Source organism: Theropithecus gelada, chromosome 11, assembly GCF_003255815.1.
Source record: "Theropithecus gelada isolate Dixy chromosome 11, Tgel_1.0, whole genome shotgun sequence".
Lineage (NCBI taxonomy): Eukaryota > Metazoa > Chordata > Mammalia > Primates > Cercopithecidae > Theropithecus > Theropithecus gelada.
This window is the reverse complement of record NC_037679.1, coordinates 60,927,460-60,950,035: the sequence shown is the minus strand read 5'-3', so window position 1 is coordinate 60,950,035 and position 22,576 is coordinate 60,927,460. Positions and strand designations below refer to the sequence as shown.

At 40.2% G+C, this 22,576-nt stretch overlaps 1 protein-coding gene across 1 annotated transcript in view; it reads left to right on the top strand.

The window, feature by feature from the left end:
• The window catches only part of GNPTAB (N-acetylglucosamine-1-phosphate transferase subunits alpha and beta), an 89,481-nt gene extending 68,252 nt beyond the window's left edge, over window positions 1-21,229 (top strand). The window contains exons 13-21 of the mRNA XM_025401488.1: window positions 67-1,169; window positions 3,569-3,768; window positions 3,986-4,205; window positions 5,179-5,292; window positions 7,293-7,378; window positions 7,640-7,738; window positions 11,454-11,621; window positions 16,924-17,014; window positions 19,462-21,229. Coding sequence (XP_025257273.1) covers window positions 67-1,169; window positions 3,569-3,768; window positions 3,986-4,205; window positions 5,179-5,292; window positions 7,293-7,378; window positions 7,640-7,738; window positions 11,454-11,621; window positions 16,924-17,014; window positions 19,462-19,539 — 2,159 coding nt within the window. The 3' untranslated portion in view covers window positions 19,540-21,229. The remainder of the gene's footprint in view (window positions 1-66; window positions 1,170-3,568; window positions 3,769-3,985; window positions 4,206-5,178; window positions 5,293-7,292; window positions 7,379-7,639; window positions 7,739-11,453; window positions 11,622-16,923; window positions 17,015-19,461) is intronic.
• Window positions 21,230-22,576: the final 1,347 nt, after the last annotated feature.

Genomic DNA, 22,576 nt, shown 5'->3' with positions numbered 1-22,576 from the left:
TAAAGGAAAACAGAGGAAAAATGCCTAGTTTTTAAAAAAAAATCATGTTTCTGTTTTTTCCTCTAGATCATTTTCATGAATTGTATAAAGTGACCCTTCTCCCAAACCAGACTCACTATATTATTCCAAAAGGTGAATGCCTGCCTTATTTCAGCTTTGCAGAAATAGCCAAAAGAGGAGTTGAAGGTGCCTATAGTGACAATCCAATAATTCGACATGCTTCTATTGCCAACAAGTGGAAAACCATCCACCTCATAATGCACAGCGGAATGAATGCCACCACAATACATTTTAATCTCACATTTCAAAATAGAAATGACGAAGAGTTCAAAATCCAGATAACAGTGGAGGTGGACACAAGGGAGGGACCAAAACTGAATTCCACGGCCCAGAAAGGTTACGAAAATTTAGTTAGTCCCACAACACTTCTTCCGGAGGCGGAAATCCTTTTTGAGGATATTCCCAAAGAAAAACGCTTCCCGAAGTTCAGGCGACATGATGTTAACTCAACAAGGAGAGCCCAGGAAGAGGTGAAAATTCCCCTGGTAAATATTTCACTCCTTCCAAAAGAGGCCCAGTTAAGTCTCAATAAATTGGATTTGCAACTGGAACATGGAGACATCACTTTGAAAGGATACAATTTGTCCAAGTCAGCCTTGCTGAGATCGTTTCTGATGAACTCACAGCATGCTAAAGTAAAAAATCAAGCTATAATAACAGATGAAACAAATGACAGTTTGGTGACTCCACAGGAAAAACAGGTTCATCAAAGCATCTTGCCAAACAGCTTAGGAGTGTCTGAAAGATTACAGAGGTTGACTTTTCCTGCAGTGAGTGTAAAAGTGAATGGTCATGACCAGGGTCAGAATCTACCCCTGGACTTGGAGACCACAGCAAGATTTAGATCGGAAACTCACACCCAAAAAACTGTAGGTGGAAATGTGACAAAAGAAAAGCTCTCATCTCTGATTGTTCCACTGGCAAGCCAGATGACAAAAGAAAAGAAAATCACAGGGAAAGAAAAAGAGAACAACAGAATGGAGGAAAATGCCGAAAATCACATAGGCGTTACTGAAGTGTTACTTGGAAGAAAGCTGCAGCATTACACGGAGAGTTACTTGGGCTTTTTGCCATGGGAGAAAAAAAAATATTTCCAAGATCTTCTTGATGTAAGTTCCATCCAGCCTCATTCTTTCTCATGCTCAGGAAGGGTAAATAAATCTCGTGATAATATCATTATAGCTACCATTTATTCAGCACTTCCTTGTGCCGGCCACGGAGCTAAATGCTTTTCTTATGTGGTTTCATTTAATTTACCCAATAACCCTAATAATAAAAAATGCCACATGAAGGTATTTATTATTGTTATCCACATTTTGTAGTTTAGGAAACAGCCCAAGTGTGAATGAGTAAGGGATTTAGCCAGGGGCATACTTCGAGGAAGGAGAGCGGGAAGTGGTATGTTGTCTTGTCTTGACATTTCAGATCTGGTATTTCTCCAGCTCTACTGATGAAAAAACCCTGGAGTTCAATTAAGTTCATTCGCTTCCCCAACATTATAACAGCAAATCAGTGTGAGCCAAGCCTCAAAGTTGGAGTGCTCGTCCCCTGTACCATGGCTCCACTGTGCTGTGGTGTCATCTGTACCTCTCCTCAGTGCTCTCACAGTGCTAACCACGGGGGAATGCAAGATGACAGGAACATAGCCACTGCTCATGGAAGCTCAGGGACCAGTAGAGAAGACAAATTTGTGGGGAGATAACTGTAACAAAGAGGTGTGTTTGTGTTGAGATATGGGCAAAAAATCCGGAGGGGAGGACTCCTTAGCTCTGCCTAGAAGTACTAGGAAGGCATACAGGAGGAAGTTCCCTGTGGACTGACCTTCAAAGAGGTGGGAGTTGACAGACCAAGACAAAAATACGCAGTCTAGGCTGGATAGTGAAGGCACACAGCCACGAGTGGGTGTTAGACTGGGAGAAAAGAGGGGGAAGGAGGAACTATGTCCTCAGCATTTTAGGAAGTATCTTGTGCCTTGCACATGAGGCATTTACAGATCTAATGAAGGACTGCAGTGTTCTTGACGATGTTTATTTCCTCAGTTTCCCCTGTTTTCTTTCCTTTCCTTTTTTTTTTTTTTGAGATGGAGTTTCGCTCTTTTTCCCAAGCTGGAGTGGTGCAATGGCGTGATCTCGGCTCACTGCAATCTCTGCCTCCTAGGTTCAAGCGATTCTCCTGCCTCAGCCTCCTGAGTGGCTGGGATTACAGGCGCATGCTAGCACGCCCAGCTAATTTTTTGTATTTTTAGTGGAGACGGGGTTTCACCATGTTAGCCAGGCTCGTCTTGAACTCCTGATTTCAGGTGATCTGCCCGTCTTGGCCTCCCAAAGTGCTAGGACTACAGGCGTGAGCCACCATGCCTGGCTTCTTTCCTTTTTTTTTTTTTTTTTTAATTTACAGAAGCATTATAGGTTAGTAGTAAAAATTGCAAGCAATTCAAAAAAATACAGTAAAAAAAGGGAAGTTCTTCCTTCTTCAGTCTCCCTCCTGGAGATAATCACTGTTAATACTTTGATGGGTATTCTTCCAGTATCTTTCTATAGCTATGCAAACATACCTATATGTATGTATGGTTATATAGAGAGAAATATATATATATAGTGTAAATTTACATGTATTTCCCTGCAGTTGTAGTATGTGGGCAAATGCCATTATTTATTTATTTATTTATACCCATGCCAATGCCATTATTCTTTTTAATAGCTGCAGGTTAGTTATTTCCAATGTTTTGTGATTACAAATAGTGTTGCAGTGAATACTCTTGTACATATATCTTACACTTCAGTGAGTTTTAGTTCTGTGGCTAGGATTACTAGGTTAGCAGATATAAACTTTAAATATGTCTTTCTGAAATGTTGTACCACTTCATATTTCCACAAAAAGTATACAGGAGTGCTTGCTTCACTGCAGTCTAACCAACACCAGTTAATATCAGTCTCCTTACATTTTTATCAGTTTGAGAAGCAAAAGTATTTCTGTAAAGTATTTGAATGCTTTACCAATTTTCTTTGCCTATTTAGTTCTGCCACTTAACTGGTTTTGATTTTATAATATTAAAACTATTATACGATGAAACCAAATTTGTTTCTAGTCCTTGTGCTTACAACTCAAAGACTTGCACATTTGATATCATCTGCAGAATTAGCTTGTTACTGAAAGTACTATCAAATTTATATGTAAATAAATTTTCTAAATGTTGCATTGAATTGGCTTTGAAATCTCACAATGACCAGTCCTTGAAGAATATCCTCCATATGTGACTGTTGTTACGTAGATCTCCCTCATACAGCTGTTGTTCTCAAACCAATATTGGTGATACTTGCACTGAAATCCAGTTGAGTCCTGCTAAATCCAGTTTAGATCCTTAAAAGTGACTTGTTAACATGCATTGCATTTGCTCCTAATGGAGAGTTCGTGACTAGTTATTACCACATTATATAAAATGTCTTGTAACAAAGTATACTTGTGCACTAAACATAATGCTGAGTTACATGTAGAATTCTCTTTTCAGGAAGAAGAGTCATTGAAGACACAATTGGCATACTTCACTGATAGCAAAAATACTGGGAGGCAACTGAAGGATACGTTTGCAGATTCCCTCAGATATGTAAATAAAATTCTAAATAGCAAGTTTGGATTCACATCACGGAAAGTCCCCGCTCACATGCCTCACATGATTGACCGGATTGTTATGCAAGAGCTGCAAGATATGTAAGTCTTCCTCATGTTTGAGTTGTTGGCTTGTGTTCAGAACTAAGGCTACTTGAAGTTTGCATATTTACCATACTAAATTTATGGCTCTAATATTTGATGACTAATATGTTAAAGGTATGATCTAAGTGCGAAAGAAAAAAGTCCATCTCTGCAAATGTTAGATACGGTACATACTTTGAATATCCAGAGTTTGTAATATGTTATATTTGGACAGGTTCCCTGAAGAATTTGACAAGACGTCATTTCACAAAGTGCGCCATTCTGAGGATATGCAGTTTGCCTTCTCTTATTTTTACTATCTCATGAGTGCAGTTCAGCCACTGAATATATCTCAAGTCTTTGATGAAGTTGATACAGACCAATCTGGTGTCTTGTCTGACAGAGAAATCCGAACACTGGCTACCAGAATTCACGAACTGCCATTAAGTTTGCAGGTGTCGTATTGTCTTATTCTAAACTTTTTGATGTTTTAAATGAGAATTTTAATTCTGGTCAGGCACGGTGGCTCACACCTGTAATCCCAGCACTTTGGGAGGCCTAGTCGGCTGAGCTCAGGAGTTTAAGACCAACCTGGGCGACACAGTGAAACCCCGTCTCTACTAAAAATACAAAAAATTAGCCAGACATGGTGGCATGCACCTGTCATTCCAGCTACTTGGAAGGCTGAAATAGGAGAACTGCTTCAACCTGGGGAGGTGGAGGTTGCAGTGAGCCAAGATCGTGCCACTGCCCTCCAGGCTGGGCAACAGAGTCAGACTCTGTCTCAAAACAAAGAGAAAATTTTAATTCTGACCATGTCTCTTTTTCCCCTACATAATTTATTGCAAGTAAAAATAACTCTTAATATTTACTGTGGGTATTCATAGCTAGTCTGTTTTAGTGCCAGAATTATAACCAAATTTGAGGTTCGTATTTTATGAAATTACTTTTTGTAGGTTTTTCAGTAGAGATTGATCTTGATTGTCTGGAAAAGAGCCAGACCATACCTGCATATAAGATTCTTGTGGTATATCCATTCTAGGACTTCAGATGTGGCTAACCAGAGAGCTCAGCCAGGCCCCTCCTTCATGGCATCCTCTAGTCCCAGGAGTAGGAAACTAACTAATGGAAGTGCCCAGATGAATCTAGCTGCAGGGCATGATTTCTCCTGAGCCCTGGACCACCTTGTGTAAATGGGTATCTCAGAAGCCAGAACGTTCTTTGAGATGAAGATGAAATATTTGTGTTGGCATTGTCTCATTCTGCTCCTCTTAGAGTGCCTTTATCTTAAGAATCATGTAGTCAGACTCTCTTTGAAGATAGCATTTAAACCATTTTTGGAAGCTTTCACTTAATTTTTATTTTCAAAACCACAGTCATTACTTACAATGCACATAACAGGTTTATCTTCTTCTTTTTCTTTGTTAGGATTTGACAGGTCTGGAACACATGCTAATAAATTGCTCAAAAATGCTGCCTGCTGATATCACTCAGCTAAATAATATTCCACCAACTCAGGAAGCCTACTATGATCCCAATCTGGTAAGTGGAATGGGTTACTTTTATGTACAACAGAAAGTACATCCTTATCAAGTGTTATTTACAGCATTTCTGTATAGCACTTCAGAACTAGAAGCAGGCTCTATGGTTTTATATGGCTTTGTTGCAAAATAGTAGCACAGGAAATCCAGAATCATTCATGGCTTGCTTTGGAATCTTCCTGTTCACCCCATAGATGCGTAATTTGGATTTGTTGCTTGTACTCCATAAACAGATGTCCTGTTCGCTGAGGGTGACAGAAAATAGCCCCAGATTATTCTCATTGGCCAGAGAGAACAATCCTGAGGTTTAACAATCAAGAAAATATTCATCACATGGAATGTCATCGTTCATCAAAGCTCAATTGCTTTAATGCTGGCACTTACTCCATTTCACCAGTAGGGGCAGTGGGTGACTAACACACAACTACATTGGGATATCATTTGGCTGAAATAATTGGAAGACTGTAGATTATGAGAGACACTTTAGTTTCAGAGAAGTTAAAATGTGAAGAAAATCGTAGAATTGATGAAATGAATATAATACAGCCATTAGATATTTTCTGTTAATTTTTTACTGATAAATGGAAAACTTCTTATATAATTAGGTGGGGAAATAATGGGTACTATCATATAGACAGTATGATTTGAACTGTAGAAATCCCACAAATACATATACAACACACATACCCCAAAAGACAACAGAAATGACAGTAGGTTAAATCACAGGTAGTTTTTAATATCCTTTTTGTACACTAGAATTTTTCACGTTTTCTATAATGAGTAGATTTTGCTTTCATAATCAGAATAAAATGGTATTTAAAAAAATTACTATCTTGCAAATCTTCAAGCCATGTATAAATAATGACTGCAGATAGGACACCTCCTCCCTCATGAGGGGACATAGTGTGACAAGTGGCAGCCATTGGTGAAAGAGGTCAGCATAGCAGCCATCAGAGCATACAGTATGAGTATTGCCTATCATATGTAGATTAGTTTAGCATATGGCGTGGGTTAGTATATAGATATGTGCCACTTAAAAGCCAATTCTCTAAATGTGCTAAGACTTAACATTACTAAATTAATAAAGTTGAGATAAATAGAGGAGTAAAGACCTGGTATCAGCCCTAAAGGAATTTGCTCTAGTGAGATTAACAGATAGGAATCAGCAGGTCAAGAATGAGACTAGGGCTGGGCACGGTGGCACATGCCTATAATCTCAGCACTTTGGGAGGCCCAGGTGGGTGGATCACCTGAGGGCAGGAGTTCAAGACCAGCCTGGCCAACATGGGGAAACCCCATCTATACTAAAAAATACAAAAATCAGCCGGGCACAATGGCTCATGCCTGTAATCCCACCACTTTGGGAGGCCAAGGCGGGCGGATCACTTGAGGTCAGGAGTTCGAGACCAGCCTGGCCAACATGGTGAAACCCCGTATCTTCTAAAAATACAAAAATGAGTTGGGTGTGGTGGCAGGTTCCTGTAATCCCAGCTTCTCAGGAGGCTGAGACAGGAGAATCACTTGAACCCGAGAGGCAGAAGTTGCGGTGAGCTGAGATCGCGCCACTGCACTCCAGCCTGGGCAATAGAGTGAGACTCCGTCTCCAAAAAAAAAAAAAAAGAATGAGACTGTGAGACTACTTGTGAGTTGGGAATTCACCAGATGCCTCATGTAGAGCTGGTATGCAGTCAGGCTAATAACAGAGGAGCAGCTTGTCTATGTACTTCAGCAGTTCCTTTTGGGTTTTTGGCATGATCCAGTAGGATAAAGTACTTCAGGTTTGTTTGTGAAAAATGCATTATAAACTCTCTATTATATAAATCGTAGTAATTGTTTGCCAATGTGTTCTTAAAGATGAAAAAGATGTATATGTAGTCACAGTTGGTGTTTTTCTTACTTCCGAAGAGAATAGAATCAAAGTTTTAAAAATCAGAACTTAGGACTAAATTGCCCTATTTTCAGCTCTGATGTGATATCTGATCTACTTATGTTTTCTCATAGCCACCGGTCACTAAAAGTCTAGTAACAAACTGTAAACCAGTAACTGACAAAATCCACAAAGCATATAAGGACAAAAACAAATATAGGTAAGTAGTACACACATATTCCCTTTGTTTAGTATAAGAGTAATTATAAAAGTCTGGCTTTTTCATAAATCTACAATATTTTGTCTGTTAAGCACTCTTCTAAAATTTGTATGAGATTGTTTGCTGTAGTAGTATTAAAAGTTTAAGTTATTCCTGTGGATGTTGAGTCCACTACAGTTTTTAAAAATGTATTTTCTATTGAAGTTTTATTTTTTATATCCATGTAATTATTTAAACTCTTCAAATATGTTTGATAATTAGGTTTGAAATCATGGGAGAAGAAGAAATCGCTTTTAAAATGATTCGTACCAACGTTTCTCATGTGGTTGGCCAGTTGGATGACATAAGAAAAAACCCTAGGTATTGATTTTTATATATAATTTTTAATTATGCAAATAAACCTGAATAAAAGGCAGCAGGACTGGAGAGAAGGGAGTAGCTTATTTCTGTATGGAACATACCAAAAGGCCGAACAGTGGAGGCAGTGTTGGGGGTTGAGTGAGAGATAGGAGTTGCAAGTTGAGGTGGGGTCCTCCATGCAAAGGGATGAGCCTGAACTTCTAAGAACTGGGTTCTGTTAATAACAAGCTGTTCAGGGAGAGCTGGGGCAGATCTCATTGTGGGGAGGTGAGGCCAGGCAGCTGGGACATTCTAGAAATGCCTTTTTAGAATTGTGGCATTTCTAAAAAGGTGCTTCCAGAACAGTTGTTTAGATGGTTAGATTTATCGTAGCAATTCAAAGTAAAGTTCAGATTAGCTTTTGAGGAAAACGGAATGCTACCATAAATGGGAACATTAATCCAGTATACTCCAGCCATCCTTTGGGGATGAATAAATTTTCAGGTTTACCTAAGCCTTAACAATTTCTTTACCAGCCCCTTAACTGTTACTTTAGCAGGTTTGATAAAATGTGCTAAAAATATGCATTTTTGAGTTTTTAACTTTAGTGGGAAATAGGTGTTTCATCAACTTCTTTGGAAAATAAAGACACTGGCATATAAACTATATATTTTTGAGATAGGATCTCACTCTGTTGCCCAAGCTGGAGTGCAGTAATGCAAACACGGCTCACTGTAGCCTCCACCTCCTGGGCTCGAGCAATCCTCCCACCTCAGCCTCCTGAGTAGCTGGAACCACAGGCATGAGCTGCTGCACCCAGCTAAAATTGAGTATTTTTAATTTCTGAGTCTTTTAAATGCATTAGGAGGTCTTTAGTTTTACCTCGCTGAAATTAGGATTCTAATTACAAATGATCAAAGATGTGAACCTTATAGACATTTTAAAGCCATTATATTTTTTCTACAAATCCTGTTCTCGTTTGGAGGAGAAAGAAATTGGAATTTTCAAAAAAGTAAAAATATCTTTAACACCCATTTAGTGTCTTCAGTAATCCAGTAAAATACTTGATTTTTTACAAAATGTTTCCCACAAGCCAACCAAACCATAAGGTACAATAATAATTAGCCAGCATACAGCCCTCTTTGCATATGCTGTTCCCTCCACTTGAAGTGTACTGTTTCAATTTCTTAAAATAACTTTAGCTTTTAAGAACCAATTTTGATGGGAGTACAGACTTCCCCCTATTTTCTTGATGAGCTGTCTCATTCATGAGTAGTAATAATGTGAGAATTTGCAGTTTTTAGTTGTAGCCAATACTTTTAGGTCTTTGTGCCAATTTGAAAGTTACTGGGTTAGAGTATTCATAGACATTTTCATGGTACTTAAAGGGACAGGGGTTTAGTAGAAAGACACATGGCAAGCCAGGCTTTTTCCACAGTTTGCCAGGCCCAGCTGCTGTTTGTGTACCTGAACAGATTTTATCATTAACTCTTGTTTATGTTGTTTTGTTTTACTTTAATGAAGGCTTATTTTAAGTCAGGTGTGGAAAACTAGACTTCAGACTGACTTCAGCTCGAAGGACATGTTTATCCCGTTAACAGGGAGTCTGGGATAGACAATATCCAGGCTTTATTTTTCTTTGATTTTCTTAGCTTTGCTTGTGTTGGCTTCATCATCAGGCCACAGACCATTAACACATTCAAGAACTTTACCATTGATTAAATAATACCATCTAATAGCCTGTCTTCACATTTCCCCAGTTGCCTCCAAATGCCCTTGATAGCTGTTGTCTGCCTCTTTTGTTTGTTTTTAAATCCAAGATACAGCCAAGGCTCATATATGATATTAGGTTGACATAGCTCTTTCGTATCCTTTAATTTAAAGCAGTCTCCAGGTTTAGAGAAAGATTAGTGAGCTCGCACATACCCGTCACTTGTCTTCCTTCTTCAGAAAGATTGAATCCTGATCGAATCCTTCTTCAGAAGGAAGACGAGTGATTTACATTTATTTACTTCCATTTATATTTAACCTTGTTTCATCTAAACACACCCACTCTATCACTGCTACCTGATTAATAGTAAGTGAATCTCAAAGATTGTATCATTTTAGCTCCATATTTTTTGTATATATAACCACAATACCATTATCACCCTAAAAAAATCAATAACGATTCCTTAATATGACCAACTACTTTGTCAATGTACATCTTTCACTCCTCTTAACTTTCATAAGGACTTATGTGTTTTTTGGTTTTTAAGTTTGTTGGTTTGAAGTTAAATCTATGGGTTTTCCCTCCATCTCTCTTTTTTTAACCATATAATTTTTTGCATGTGTATATGAAGAAATCTGATTATAGATTCTATAGCTATCTTACACTTTGTCCTTCTCTGATTGAATCCTAGTTGTTTAACATGTTTCTATGTCTCTTGTATTTCCCATAAATTGGTAGTTGGATCTGAAGGCTTTATCAGGTTTGTGTGATTTTTTTTTTTTTTTTAATTTTGGTGAATCTACTTCAAAAGTGTTGGCATACCTACAAGCCAGTTTAATGGGCCCTCAGTTTAGTGACCTTTGCCTTGAAAGGAACTTGAAACAAGCAAGGAAGCACCACTGTAATCTGCTTTTTTGCCAGAACTCTAGTATCTTACAACTTGGTTAGAGACATAGTAAGCAGAAATTATCAAATTCATAGAATCTGTAGCTATAAGGCACTGTCTCTCTCTCTCAATTATTTACATGATTTTTCTTTGTAATATAACTATCAGTTCAGAGAACTTAGTTTTGATTTTTTTTTTTTTTTAATCTTTTTGAGACAGTCTCACTCTGTCATCCAGGCTGGAGTGCAATGGTGCAATCTAAAGATTGCTCACTGCAACCTCTTCCTCCCGAGTTAAGCAATTCTCGTGCCTCATTCTTTTGAGTAGCTGGGATTACAGGCACGCCACCATGCCCGGCTAATTTTTTTGTATTTTTAGTAGAGACGGGGTTTCACCCTGTTGGCCAGGCTGGTCTCAAATTTCAGACCTCAAGTGATCAGCCTACCTTGATCTCCCAAGGTGCTGGGATTACAGGCATGAGCCACCATGCGTGGCCTTCAGAGAACTTGGTTTTAGGTACTTATGGATTGTCTTTTTTTTTGCCTCACCACAGCCTCTGCTTCCCAAGTTCAAGCGATTCTCCTGCCTCAGCTTCCCGAAGAGCTGGGACTACAGGCACATGCCACCACATCTGGCTAATTTTTGTATTTGTAGTAGAGATGGGGTTTTGCCATGTTGGTCAAACTGGTCTCAAACTCCTGACCTCAGGTGATCTTCCCACCTCTGCCTCCCAAAGTGCTGGGATAACAGGTGTGAACCACCATGCCTGGCCACTGATTGTCTTTCCTAGCTGCCAACAAAATATTCTAGTCAGTTAACTACATTTATTGAACAATTAATTCAGGACACTCTATTAACTACATTTATTGAACAATTAATTCGGGACACTCTAAAAAGAAGTCATTAAATTAATTTACTCCCATAGTTAAAAGGCCATCTACCCTAGTTCTCTTGTTTTATAGGTGAGGAATATCTAAAGAAAAACTGTATAGAACATCATTCTCCCAGAGAATCATATCAGCAAATATACCAACTTGGGACATAAGTCCATTTAAAATATATTTGGAATCCACATCCTTGTTTTGTTAGGTCAGGATTATCCGTATGTAACTAATAACCCTGACTCTCTGTTATTTCAGGAAGTTTGTTTGCCTGAATGACAACATTGACCACAATCATAAAGATGCCCAGACAGTGAAGGCTGTTCTCAGGGACTTCTATGAATCCATGTTCCCCATACCTTCCCAGTTTGAGCTGCCAAGAGAGTATCGAAACCGTTTCCTTCATATGCATGAGCTGCAGGAATGGTAAATTCTCATGTTTTTTATATATATGTGTGTGTGTATGAGTGTATACATTATACATACGTATGTATCTATATGTTAGTGATGAAATTTTTTAATTTCTTTTTTTTTTTTTTTTTTTGAGACGGAGTTTTGCTCTTGTTGCCCAAGCTGGAGTGCAATGGTGCAATCTCAGCTCACTGCAACCTCCGCCTCCTGGGTTCAGTGATTCTCCTGCCTCAGCCTCCTGAGTAGCTGGGATTATAGGCATGCGCCACCAAGCCCGGCTAATTTTTTGTATTTTTAGTAGAAACAGGGTTTCAACATGTTAGCCAGACTGGTCTCAAACTCCTGACCTCAGGTGATGCGCCCGCCTTGGCCTCCCAAAGTGCTGGGATTACAGGTGTGAGCCACCGTGCCCAGCTGAAATTTCTTTAATGTGTTATTTGCTCTGTAATTTATTCGTAAAAGTATAGTTATAATTTTTATTGAGTTTAATATTTGAAAGACATTTATTTGCATTTTAAGGGATTTGAAAAAATGCATAACTGGGTTCTTTCAGTCTATTTGGAACTTCATTTATTCAGCTGTTTGTTGACCAATGTGTAAGTGAAGGAATTGTTTAGTATAAAATGAGAGGTACATGAGGTCAGTATGTGCTGCGCTGATAGTCAAAGACTTTGGGGAAAATGAATTAAACTAAGTCCTGAAGGCAGAATCTCAGAAGTGGTGAGAAGGGAACAATGAGCAAAAGCTTGGAGGTGGGAATGATCTGGGCAATTTGAGGGCTAGCCCAGCTTAGTTGGAGAATTCATATATTGAAATCGTGGAATGTAAATCTGAAAAGGTATTAGGAGCCATTTCATTCAGTACTTCAACAACCAGACTATCTGGTTAGCCTTTATAATCAACTGGGAAACTTTATAATGAGTAAAGGATTGAGTTAAGCAGTTTGTTTTGTTTTCTTTTGCTTTGAGACAGAGCCTTGCTCTGTCACCCAGGCTGGAGTGCAGTGGCATGATGTCTACTCACTGCAATCTCCACCTCCCGGGTTCAAGCGATTCTAATGCCTCAGCCTCCTGAGTAGCTGGGATTACAGGCATGTGCCACCACGCCCAGCTAATTTTTGTTATTTTTAGTAGAGACAGGGTTTTGCCAGGTTGGCCAGGCTGGTCTCAAACTCCTTGGCTCGAGCGATCCTTCCACCTCAGGCTTCCAAAGTGCTGAGATTACAGGCGTGAGCCACCGCATCCGGCCCTAATTTTCATTCTTATATTTGTTAAATCAGCTAATTTATTGAGTATCTGCTGTGGGAATAATCACTAGCAATACTTACTAAGACCTTTTTTTTTTTTTAACTTAATTGTAACATGGTACTTGACTAAGAGCTTTTCTTGCACATTCTCATTTAACTCTTCTAACAACTCTGTAGTAGGTCCATTTTATCCTCAGTACAGCAAAAGGAAGTAACTTGCATAAGGCATCTTGGCTCCTGAATGGGGGAGCCCATGTATGAACCTGGGCAGCCCATTCACCAGATTCTGCCTACAACACCGGCTAAGTGTGCGTCATCATCATCACTGCCATCAGAGTAGCTACCCTTTTTCTTAAGAACCTGTTGTCTGTTAAACACTGTGCTAGGCAAGATATTTACTCTCTACAGTTAAAAGTATTGTTACTGCCACGTTAAAGATGAGAACATAGTAATGTGAGTTGAGTAACTTGCTCCTGCTGAAGTAGCTGGCAAGTGGCTGATCCAGCCTGACTCCCAACCCTCTGCACATTCCACTATATTCCAAAGCTGCTTTATAAGTTTTCTTCATCTTTCATTCTACTGCAATTGCCAACATTTAATTATAAAAATAATTTTATCTTTTGGTTTAGGAATAAGAGACAGGACTAGCTAGATTTCCTAGGCCGACTAAGAATCCCTAAGCCTAGCTGAGAAGGTGACCGCTTCCACCTTTAAACATGGGGCTTGCAACTTAGCTCACACCCGACCAATCAGATAGTAGAGAGAGCTCACTAAAATGCTAATTAGGCAAAAACAGGTGATAAAGAATAGCCAATCATCTATTGCCTGAGAGCACAGCAGGAGGGACAATGATCAGGATATAAACCCAGGCATTCGAGCTGGCAATGGCTACCCTCTTTGGGTCCCCTCCCTTTGTATGGGAGCTCTGTCTTCACTCTATTAAATCTTGCAACTGCACATTCTTTTGGTCCCTGTTTGTTACGGCTTGAGCTGAGCTTTCACTCACTGTCCACCACTGCTGTTTGCCGCCGTCACAGACCTGGTGATGACTTCCATCCCTCCGGACCCAGCAGGGTGTCTGCTGGGCTCCTGATCCAGCCAGGCGCCCATTGCCACTCCCCCGATCGGGCTAAAGGCTTGCCATTGTTCCTGCGTGGCTAAGTGCCGGGGTTCGTCCTAATCGAGCTGAACACTAGTCATTGGGTTCCGTGGTTCTCTTCCGTGACCCATGGCTTCTAATAGAGCTATAACACTCACCGCATGGCCCAAGACTCCATTCCTTGGAATCTGTGAGGCCAAGAACCCCAGGTCAGAGAACACGAGGCTTGCCACCATCTTGGAAGTGGCCTGCCGCCATTTTGGAAGCAGCCTGCCACCATCTTGGGAGCTCTGGGAGCAAGGAACCCCTGCAAGGAACCCCCTGGTAACAGGAAGATTTTTGACCCTTTGCTTGCCTCTCTGTGCCAGGTGCTAGGAATACTAAGATAAAAGGTATGTGGTACCAGGCTTTGAGATGTTCACAGTCTATCCAGGGAGACAGATACTAGGCAAATTGTGATACAGTATATTGAGGGCAGCAATAAGAGTTCAGTGCAGTTGGTGTATGTAGGAAGGACCAGCTGATTCTATTATAGGAAGGTGACATTTGGACTTGGGTTTGAATTATGAAAATGACTTCTCCAGGTAAGAAAGAGCATTCCTGGTAGAAGAAATGGCATGTGCAAAGGCACAGAGGTGTAAGATAATCCTGTGTCAAGGAAGAAGATTGTGAAAGACTGTATTTGAATTAGACTTTTTTCTTTTGAGAATGGACCCCCAGGAGACATTTTTTTTTAGATGTTTGTCATGATCAGACTTCATGATTTGAGATGATAATTAGTATTAGAGTGGAGGTTGGAGTGTTGGAGAAGTACTTAAGAGTGGGGCAGGGTTGTCTGGGAACTGGAGGCAGGGAGACAAGTAAGCATTTCAATAGTACTAGAAACAGTCAGGTGTGAACCAAGGATACAGCCCAGGCAATAAAGAAAAAGCAGTAGACGAATAGGGAGACATTTTAAAAGGGAAATTGGCAGACCTTGGCACTAGAACTCCTCGCTGTCTTGGAGTTGGGCAAATGAGACAATTAGGATGAATATTGCTGCTATCTTTATGTGTTTATTTTCATAAGGAGAAGTTATTACTGAATCATGGGTGTTCTCTCCCAGAAATGACAAGGAATGGCTTCTCACCATTTTCACTTTCCCTTAACTCAGAGGAAAAAGATCTTTAGGTGGATCTAAGTGTTAACTCCCCAAATCCAATTTGTGACTAAATTTACCCTCAATGGTCCATTTGAATAAGAAAAGAGTGGGCTTAAAAGTAATTTGAGAGGTCCTTGATTTCTGTGCTATACAAATGGTGTGAATCAGGTGTGGGTGCTCTTGCAGTCATTCCCCTGCCCTGGGGGCTGCTTGCTCCTCCTCCTGCTCAGCTCTGCATCGTCTCTCACTGCTAGCCCTGCTTCCTAGAAATTGTCTTGTTTCTCTTTTCCTCCATGAGTTCCCTGCCATCTTTCCCTAGTTGCCTGCATTGACTTTCTTCCTGTCCCCACAGAAGCCCATTCCTTTTGGGGTATAGCACTGCACAGCCATCTGTCTGGTTGTGTTTGTCTCTCCCGATAGACTATGAGTCCTCTTCCAGGGCAAAGGTGGTGTCTTACTGCTGAGTCCACAGTGCCTCCCTAGTACATAGCAGGCGCTCATTTCATGGGTTCTCTTGCAGCTGGGGCAGCACGTTAACTGTCTGTAGTCTGTGGCTGCTTAGCTCTTTAAGAATCCACATTGATTCTGAATGACACTAGACATTAGTTGACAGAGCTAGTTATGATCCTATTAACAGATGTGGGAAATATGGGGGGAAGACCTGTGTGTGGGAGAGTGCCATTTTGGATGTGTGACTTGAGGTAGAGACATCCACACCCAAACAGTGGAAAATGAGAATCTGTAACTCAGCACAGAGGCCAGAGTTTGGTAATTACTAGCATATCTTCCAAACCTATGGTAAGCATTTTTATTTAATCTTCATAACCAATTGTTCATTATTTCCAAATTACGGATGAGGAAATGGCTATACTGCCTCTTTTTATCCCCAGTTTTCTGTTGGCTCCAGGTCCAGTTGATTCTACCTCAGGAATGTCTCTTCTGTTGCTTATTTCTTTTCATTGTCACTGCTTCCTTTCATGCCTGGTCTAAAACTAAAATGCCTGCCTTTCTTGTTTGTCCATCCTTCAAATGGCCACCATGTTTACCCTGATTATGTCACAAACACTTCCACCTGTCTGTTTCATCCACTTTCCCACTAGAGTGTTCTGTCCAGACCCCACTGTGTGGTTTTGCAGAGCAGCTGCAGTTCACACCTTCTCACCTTCACCTGGCTTAGCTCCCCCCATGCTGCTGCATGGATTCACTCCACTCAGTCCTGCAGGGTCCAGCTGGCCACTGTGCCACTCTACTGCTCCTTCTCTTTCTCATCCTTATGCTTCCTGTCCCCTTCAAGGCTCACAGGAAATGCCGCCATCTCTGTGGTGCTGTCCTCATTTCTCTAAGTTTTCCCACAAGACTGCTTTTGATAATGCGTATTTCTGTCTTGTCTTATGTGACGGCAAGTCATCAGTCAGCATGTCAGCAACGCCTCAGGTTTCTAAACACTTAAAGCAGGGACTTCATCTTGTTCATCTCTCCATATCCACAGGAAGTATTTATCAAGTAACTGAGTGAATAAATAAGTATGAATGAATAAAAATGAATGAAAGAGTGGTTTTGTTTAAGTGCCAGAAGTAATTTTCTTTTGAAATCCTTTCCCCTGCCTGGATAACTTTACTAATTCAAGTATAATATTTACTATGACATAATAAAAAATCTGAACTCATGTTGGAAATGTATATTGTATTGTGTGAGCATTTTAGAATTGCAAGACAATATTTTTGTGTTTCCCAACATAGTTTTTATAAAACTAGTACATACATAATGCTTAACCAATGGTAGTGAAACCATATACAGAAGTACATAGTTGCTTTCTTCTCTCTCTGCACAGGAGGGCTTATCGAGACAAATTGAAGTTTTGGACCCATTGTGTACTAGCAACATTGATTATGTTTACTATATTCTCATTTTTTGCTGAGCAGGTAAGTTTTGTATATTTTGTGTGGATATTAAATGGTATTTCTTGGTATACTAGTGTCTGAATGTTTTAGAAAATGATATACACTTACAATCAAAATTTTAGCTTCTCTTATTGTCTTATAGCTCATATGTGAATATGTTAAATATGTTTCACAATATTCAGGCAGCAAATATAACAGTCTTTTATTCATTTCTCTTCTAAATCCATTACCAGTATTCTTTTTATCTGGAACTCAACAGATTAACTTGTAGATACCAAGCTAAAACCAAGTAGCTCTAAGTATTTATAACCAAAAAATCATCTAGGATCCTTATCTAATGTTAATTTTCTATGGGTCTCCAATTTTCTTCCTCTTTCACCCTTCCTTGAGTGAGTACAGTGTCTTCAGACATCCCACAGTTCCGTCGTGTTGTCCCACTCACACCGGTAGCTCCCATTTATCTTTCTTTCAGTTGCTAGGAGTTCTCCCTCCTCTCTCCTCCTCCCTCCTCTCCTCATCAGCCCCTCTACACCTGGGCTTTCCTCTGCATGCATGTACACACGCAGCCTCCTTGAGGTGAGCGACCAGAAGTAGGAGGGAGATTTGTGAGGTAAAAAGAAAGGGATAAGAGAGTCCTCATTAGGCTATTCACATATGAAATACTCTGAAGAAAAGGATTGAAGGAGGGGAATGGGCATCTTTACCGACCTGACTTGGGTTGGGCAAGTGACTTGGCCTCTGCCTCCAATCAAGGTGACTATTGAGTGGAGCTTTTCTAGCTGTCACTCAAATGAAACATACACCAAATTGACTTATACCAAGAAGGACAGGCACCTAAGTACTGAGAGCTTTAGGAAAAACGACTGGGCTTCTTGCTGCAAATGGAAGGAAATTCAGGAAACAGAGACTGGGCAGGTGAACAGGACAGCAACTTAACCTTCATCTGCTTCCCAGGGATTGTACATCTTGTTCTTGATGTTTGTTACCATTGTTCATGGCAGGTAAAAGTCTTATGAAAAATCTCAGAAAGGCTGTGCCTGCTTTTGGAACAGGGTCCAGTGAGGAACCTTTGAGTCTGCTGTGCTGACCTAGGATGGGGAAGGAAAGGAGCCCTGACCGAAAGGAGCAGTCGTGGTAGTGGAAAGGAAGAGGAGTGTTAGTCTTTCCTCTGTGTCATCTATACCAGCAGAGAATAGGGAACTAGAGAGGCAGGAAGAGGGAAGGGAAGGGCAGGTTAAATCCCAGCACCCTGCTCTCTACCTACTGGAGTCAAACTCCTTCCTCCTGCCATACCTACCACCTTCACAAACAAATCAGCCAATGCTGCCTCTTCCTTCCCTCCCAAATCCCAGTTCATCATTCAGTCCATGGTGGCTTATGTTTGGACAAAGCCCTGCCTCCACCTAGAGATGAAGGAACAAGCCAGTCCTACATGGTTGGGGAGAGGGAAGACAGGGTAAACACAGAGATCCTAGATGGAAAACATAAAGAGCACATTTTGGGCTGGGTGTGGTGGCTCATGCCGGTAATCCCAGCACTTTGGGAAGCCAAGGTAGGCAGATCACTTGAAATCAGGAATTCAAGACCAGCGTGGCCAACATGGTGAAACCTCATCTTTACAAAAAATGCAAAAATTAGCTGGGTGTGGTGGTGTGCATCTGTAGTCTCAGGTACTTGGGACGCTGAGGTAGGAGAATCGCTTGAACCCTGGAGGTGGAGGTTGCGGTGAGCCAAGATCATGCCACTGGACTCCAGGTTGGGCAACAGAGTGAGTGAGACTCTGTTCAAAGAAAATAAACCCCAAATTTTTAAATTGAAATTTTATTATAGTGTTGATTTGGTTTTCTGTTTCAGATGTATTATAGGCAAACTTTTTATGAGGAAAAAAGTATTCAAGTTCTAAGCTACTAATTTACAAATGAACTTTTACATTACAATCCATTTTAAATTGAGTGTTGCCTGTGTTCTCCAATGATTATGATTAGGTTAAATAGCGGGGGAGAAATGCTGATAAGATTTTCAATATAGGTGTGTGGTTTTTTTTTTTTTTTTACATACGTAGTCATTTTCAAACCCACAGACAGTGTCTTATCACTAAATAGAGACAGTTTCCTTCAGTAGAAAGACTTGACAAATGGATATCTTGTAAATAAATATGCTTTGGTAATAGCTGTGTAAAAGTCTGTAGTTGTAGGTCTTAGAAAAATGAAGCGCGGGCCAAAATAATTGCAATCCTCTTGGGTCTCTTTGTGGGCACATATCTAGGCATATTGACCCTACAAAGCTAAACAAAACTAATGTTTGTTTTTGTTTTGGAGGAGGAATGATGGAGATTTGTTTGTTGTCTGTTTTTTATGTATAAGATTGTGGAAATGATTAAGGTCATATGGCTCTTAGAAAGTATGATGCACTTATATTCTTTCATCAGCGTGATAATTAAAATGTATTTTGTGTCTTTCATCATTTAGTTAATTGCACTTAAGCGGAAGATATTTCCCAGAAGGAGGATACACAAAGAAGCTAGTCCCAATCGAATCAGAGTATAGAAGATCTTCATTTGAAAACCATCTACCTCAGCATTTACTGAGCATTTTAAAACTCAGCTTCACAGAGATGTCTTTGCGATGTGATGCTTAGCAGTTTGGCTCGAAGAAGGAAAATATCCAGTACCATGCTGTTTTGTGGCATGAATATAGCCCACTGACCAGGAATTATTTAACCAACCCACTGAAAACTTGTGTGTTGAGCAGCTCTGAACTGATTTTACTTTTCAAGAATTTGCTCATGGACCTGTCATCCTTTTTATAAAAAGGCTCACTGGCAAGAGACAGCTGCTAATTTCCCACAGCAGTCATTGCAGACTAACTTTATTATGAGAAGCCTATGCCAGCTGGGAGTGATTGCTAAGAGGCCCCAGTCTTTGCATTCCAAAGCCTTTTGCTGAAGTTTTGCACTTTTTTTTTCATTTCCCATTTTTAAAATAAGTAGTTACTAAGTTAACTAGTTATTCTTGCTTCTGAGTATAATGAATTGGGATGTCTAAACCTATTTTTATAGATGTTATTTAAATAATGCAGCAATATCACCTCTTACTGACAATAACCTAAATTATGGGTTTTACTAATGTTTAAGACTGTAAATGGTCTTAAACCACTAACTACTGAAGAGGTCAATGATTGACATCTGAAATGCTTTGTAATTATTGACTTCAGCCCCTAAGAATACTATGATTTCATGTGCAGGTCTAATTTCAAAGGGCTAGAGTTAGTAACAGTGCTACTTACCAGATGTAATTATGTTTTGGAAATGTACATATTCAAACAGAAGTGCCTCATTTTAGAAATGAGTAGTGCTGATGGCACTGGCACATTACAGTGGTGTCTTGTTGAATACTCATCAGTATATTCCAGTAGCTATCTCTCTCAGTCAGTTTTAGATAGAACAGAGGCCAGCAAACTTTCTTTGTAAAAGGCTGGATAGTAAATTATTGCAGGCCACCTGTGTCTTTGTCATATATTCTTCTTGTTGTTTAGTTTGTTTTTTTCAAACAACCCTCTAAAAATGTAAAAACCATGTTTAACTTGCAGCCGTACAAAAACTGGCCACCAGCCAGATGTGACCCTCAGGCCATCATTTGCCAATCACTGTGAATCAGTTTTTGGTGGTGGTGGTGGTTTTTTTTTTTTTTTTTTTTTGAGACAAAGTCTTGCTCTGTCGCCCAGGCTAGAGTGCAGTGGCGCAATCTCAGCTCACTGCAACGTCCGCCTCCCAGGTTCAAGCAGTTCTCCTGTCTCAGCCTCCTAAGTAACTGGGACTACAGGTGCACGCTGCCACACCTGGCTAATCTTTGTATTTTTAGTAGAGACGGGGTTCCACTATATTGGTCAGGCTGGTCTCGAACTCCTGACCTCAGGCGATCCACCCGCCTCTGCCTCCCAAAGTGCTGAGATTACAGGTGTAAGCCACTGCGCCCAGCTGAGAATTAGTATTTTTATGTGTGGTTAGACCTTGGCATCTAGCCATATTTTGTTTATGTCATAATACAATGGATTTGTGAAGACCAGATTCCATGAGTAACTCTGACAGGTATTTTAGATCATGATCTCAACAATATTCTTTCAAAATGGCGTACATCTTTTGTACAAAGAACTTGAAATGTAAATACTGTGTTTGTGCTGTAAGAGTTGTGTATTTCAAAAACTGAAATCTCATAAAAAGTTAAATTTTTGTCTGACACTTTGAGTTTTAAATCTTTGAGGATTGAGTTTACTGTTACTCAGATTCAGCAGTCACTTGAGTGCCTTTACTGTGTATCAGGTTCTGTGCTGAACATTACTAAAATTAAGTGGAAAGTAAGGAAAGATTAGTATTATACAGAAGAATGTTGCTTTATAGGGGGGAAAATAGTTTCTAAATGGACTTTATCATATGGTAAAAATTTAGGATATGTTGGTATCATTATAAAAGCTGAGATTTATTCTAGAAAAGTTAGAGAAATGAACATTTGTCTGTAATGACGATTTCTATGGTTAGATGAATATAGTCCATACCTAATTAGGAGCTTGATAATGGGATGGATAATATAATCATAGGCTATTCATAGACTCATTCTAATGATTCTGTGATTCAGTAGAATCATTAGAACAGAGGAACCTCAGAAGTTGATGAGCAGTCAGATGGTCAGAACCGATTGTTCAAATGAAATCCTATAGAAGGTCACTATGTGTTTTAGTTTTTTTGTGCTGCTGTAACAAAATACTTCAGACTGGGTAATTTACAAAGAACAGGACTTCGTTTTCTTATGGTTCTGGAGGCTGAGAGTCCAAGATCAAGGGGCTAGCAGGTTTGGTTGTCTGCTGAGGGCTGCTTTCTGCTTTTAAGATGGCTTCTTGAATGCCATGTCCTCACAGAGCAGAAGGGCAAGAAGGCACAAACTGCCTCTGTCAAGCCCTCTAAAAAAGGCATCTAATTGAATTCATGAGGGCTCTGTTCCCATGACTTATTACCCTCTGAAAGCCCCACCTCATAATACTTTTAAATTGCCAGTTAAGTTTCAACATGAATTTTGGACAGATAAAAATATTAACCACAGCATTCTGTGACACAAAAGAAGGAAGGCTGCTCCTCCTGCCTGATTCTCAAGGTGTTGCCTCTAGCTCCCAGGTCCTTCAGGCAGAGTTTCAAAACAACTGTCTGGACCAAGCCTTGCTTTTTATCATCAAGGACACCAAGGCCAGGGGATGACATGAGTTGCTCAAGGTCTTACAACCAGTTAGAGGAAGAGGTACGGTGGGAACCCAGGTTGTCCCTCTTTCCTGTCCCCACCAGCCCATGCTGCCTCCCCAGGACTGTGGCACATGTGGGTGAAGAGCACACCCAGCAGTCAGACTACAGGAGTTCAAGTCCTGGATCCTGGACACTGCTTGCCATGATTTAGCTTTCTCTGCCAAAATGTGGGAGGCAATACTGGTAGCTACCACAGAGGCTTATGGTGATAATTAAAGGAAATGACATGTGCAACACACGCAACCCAGTGCCTGGCAAATAGTCCTGCCTGCTAAATGTCAGTGGTGATGATGGGAA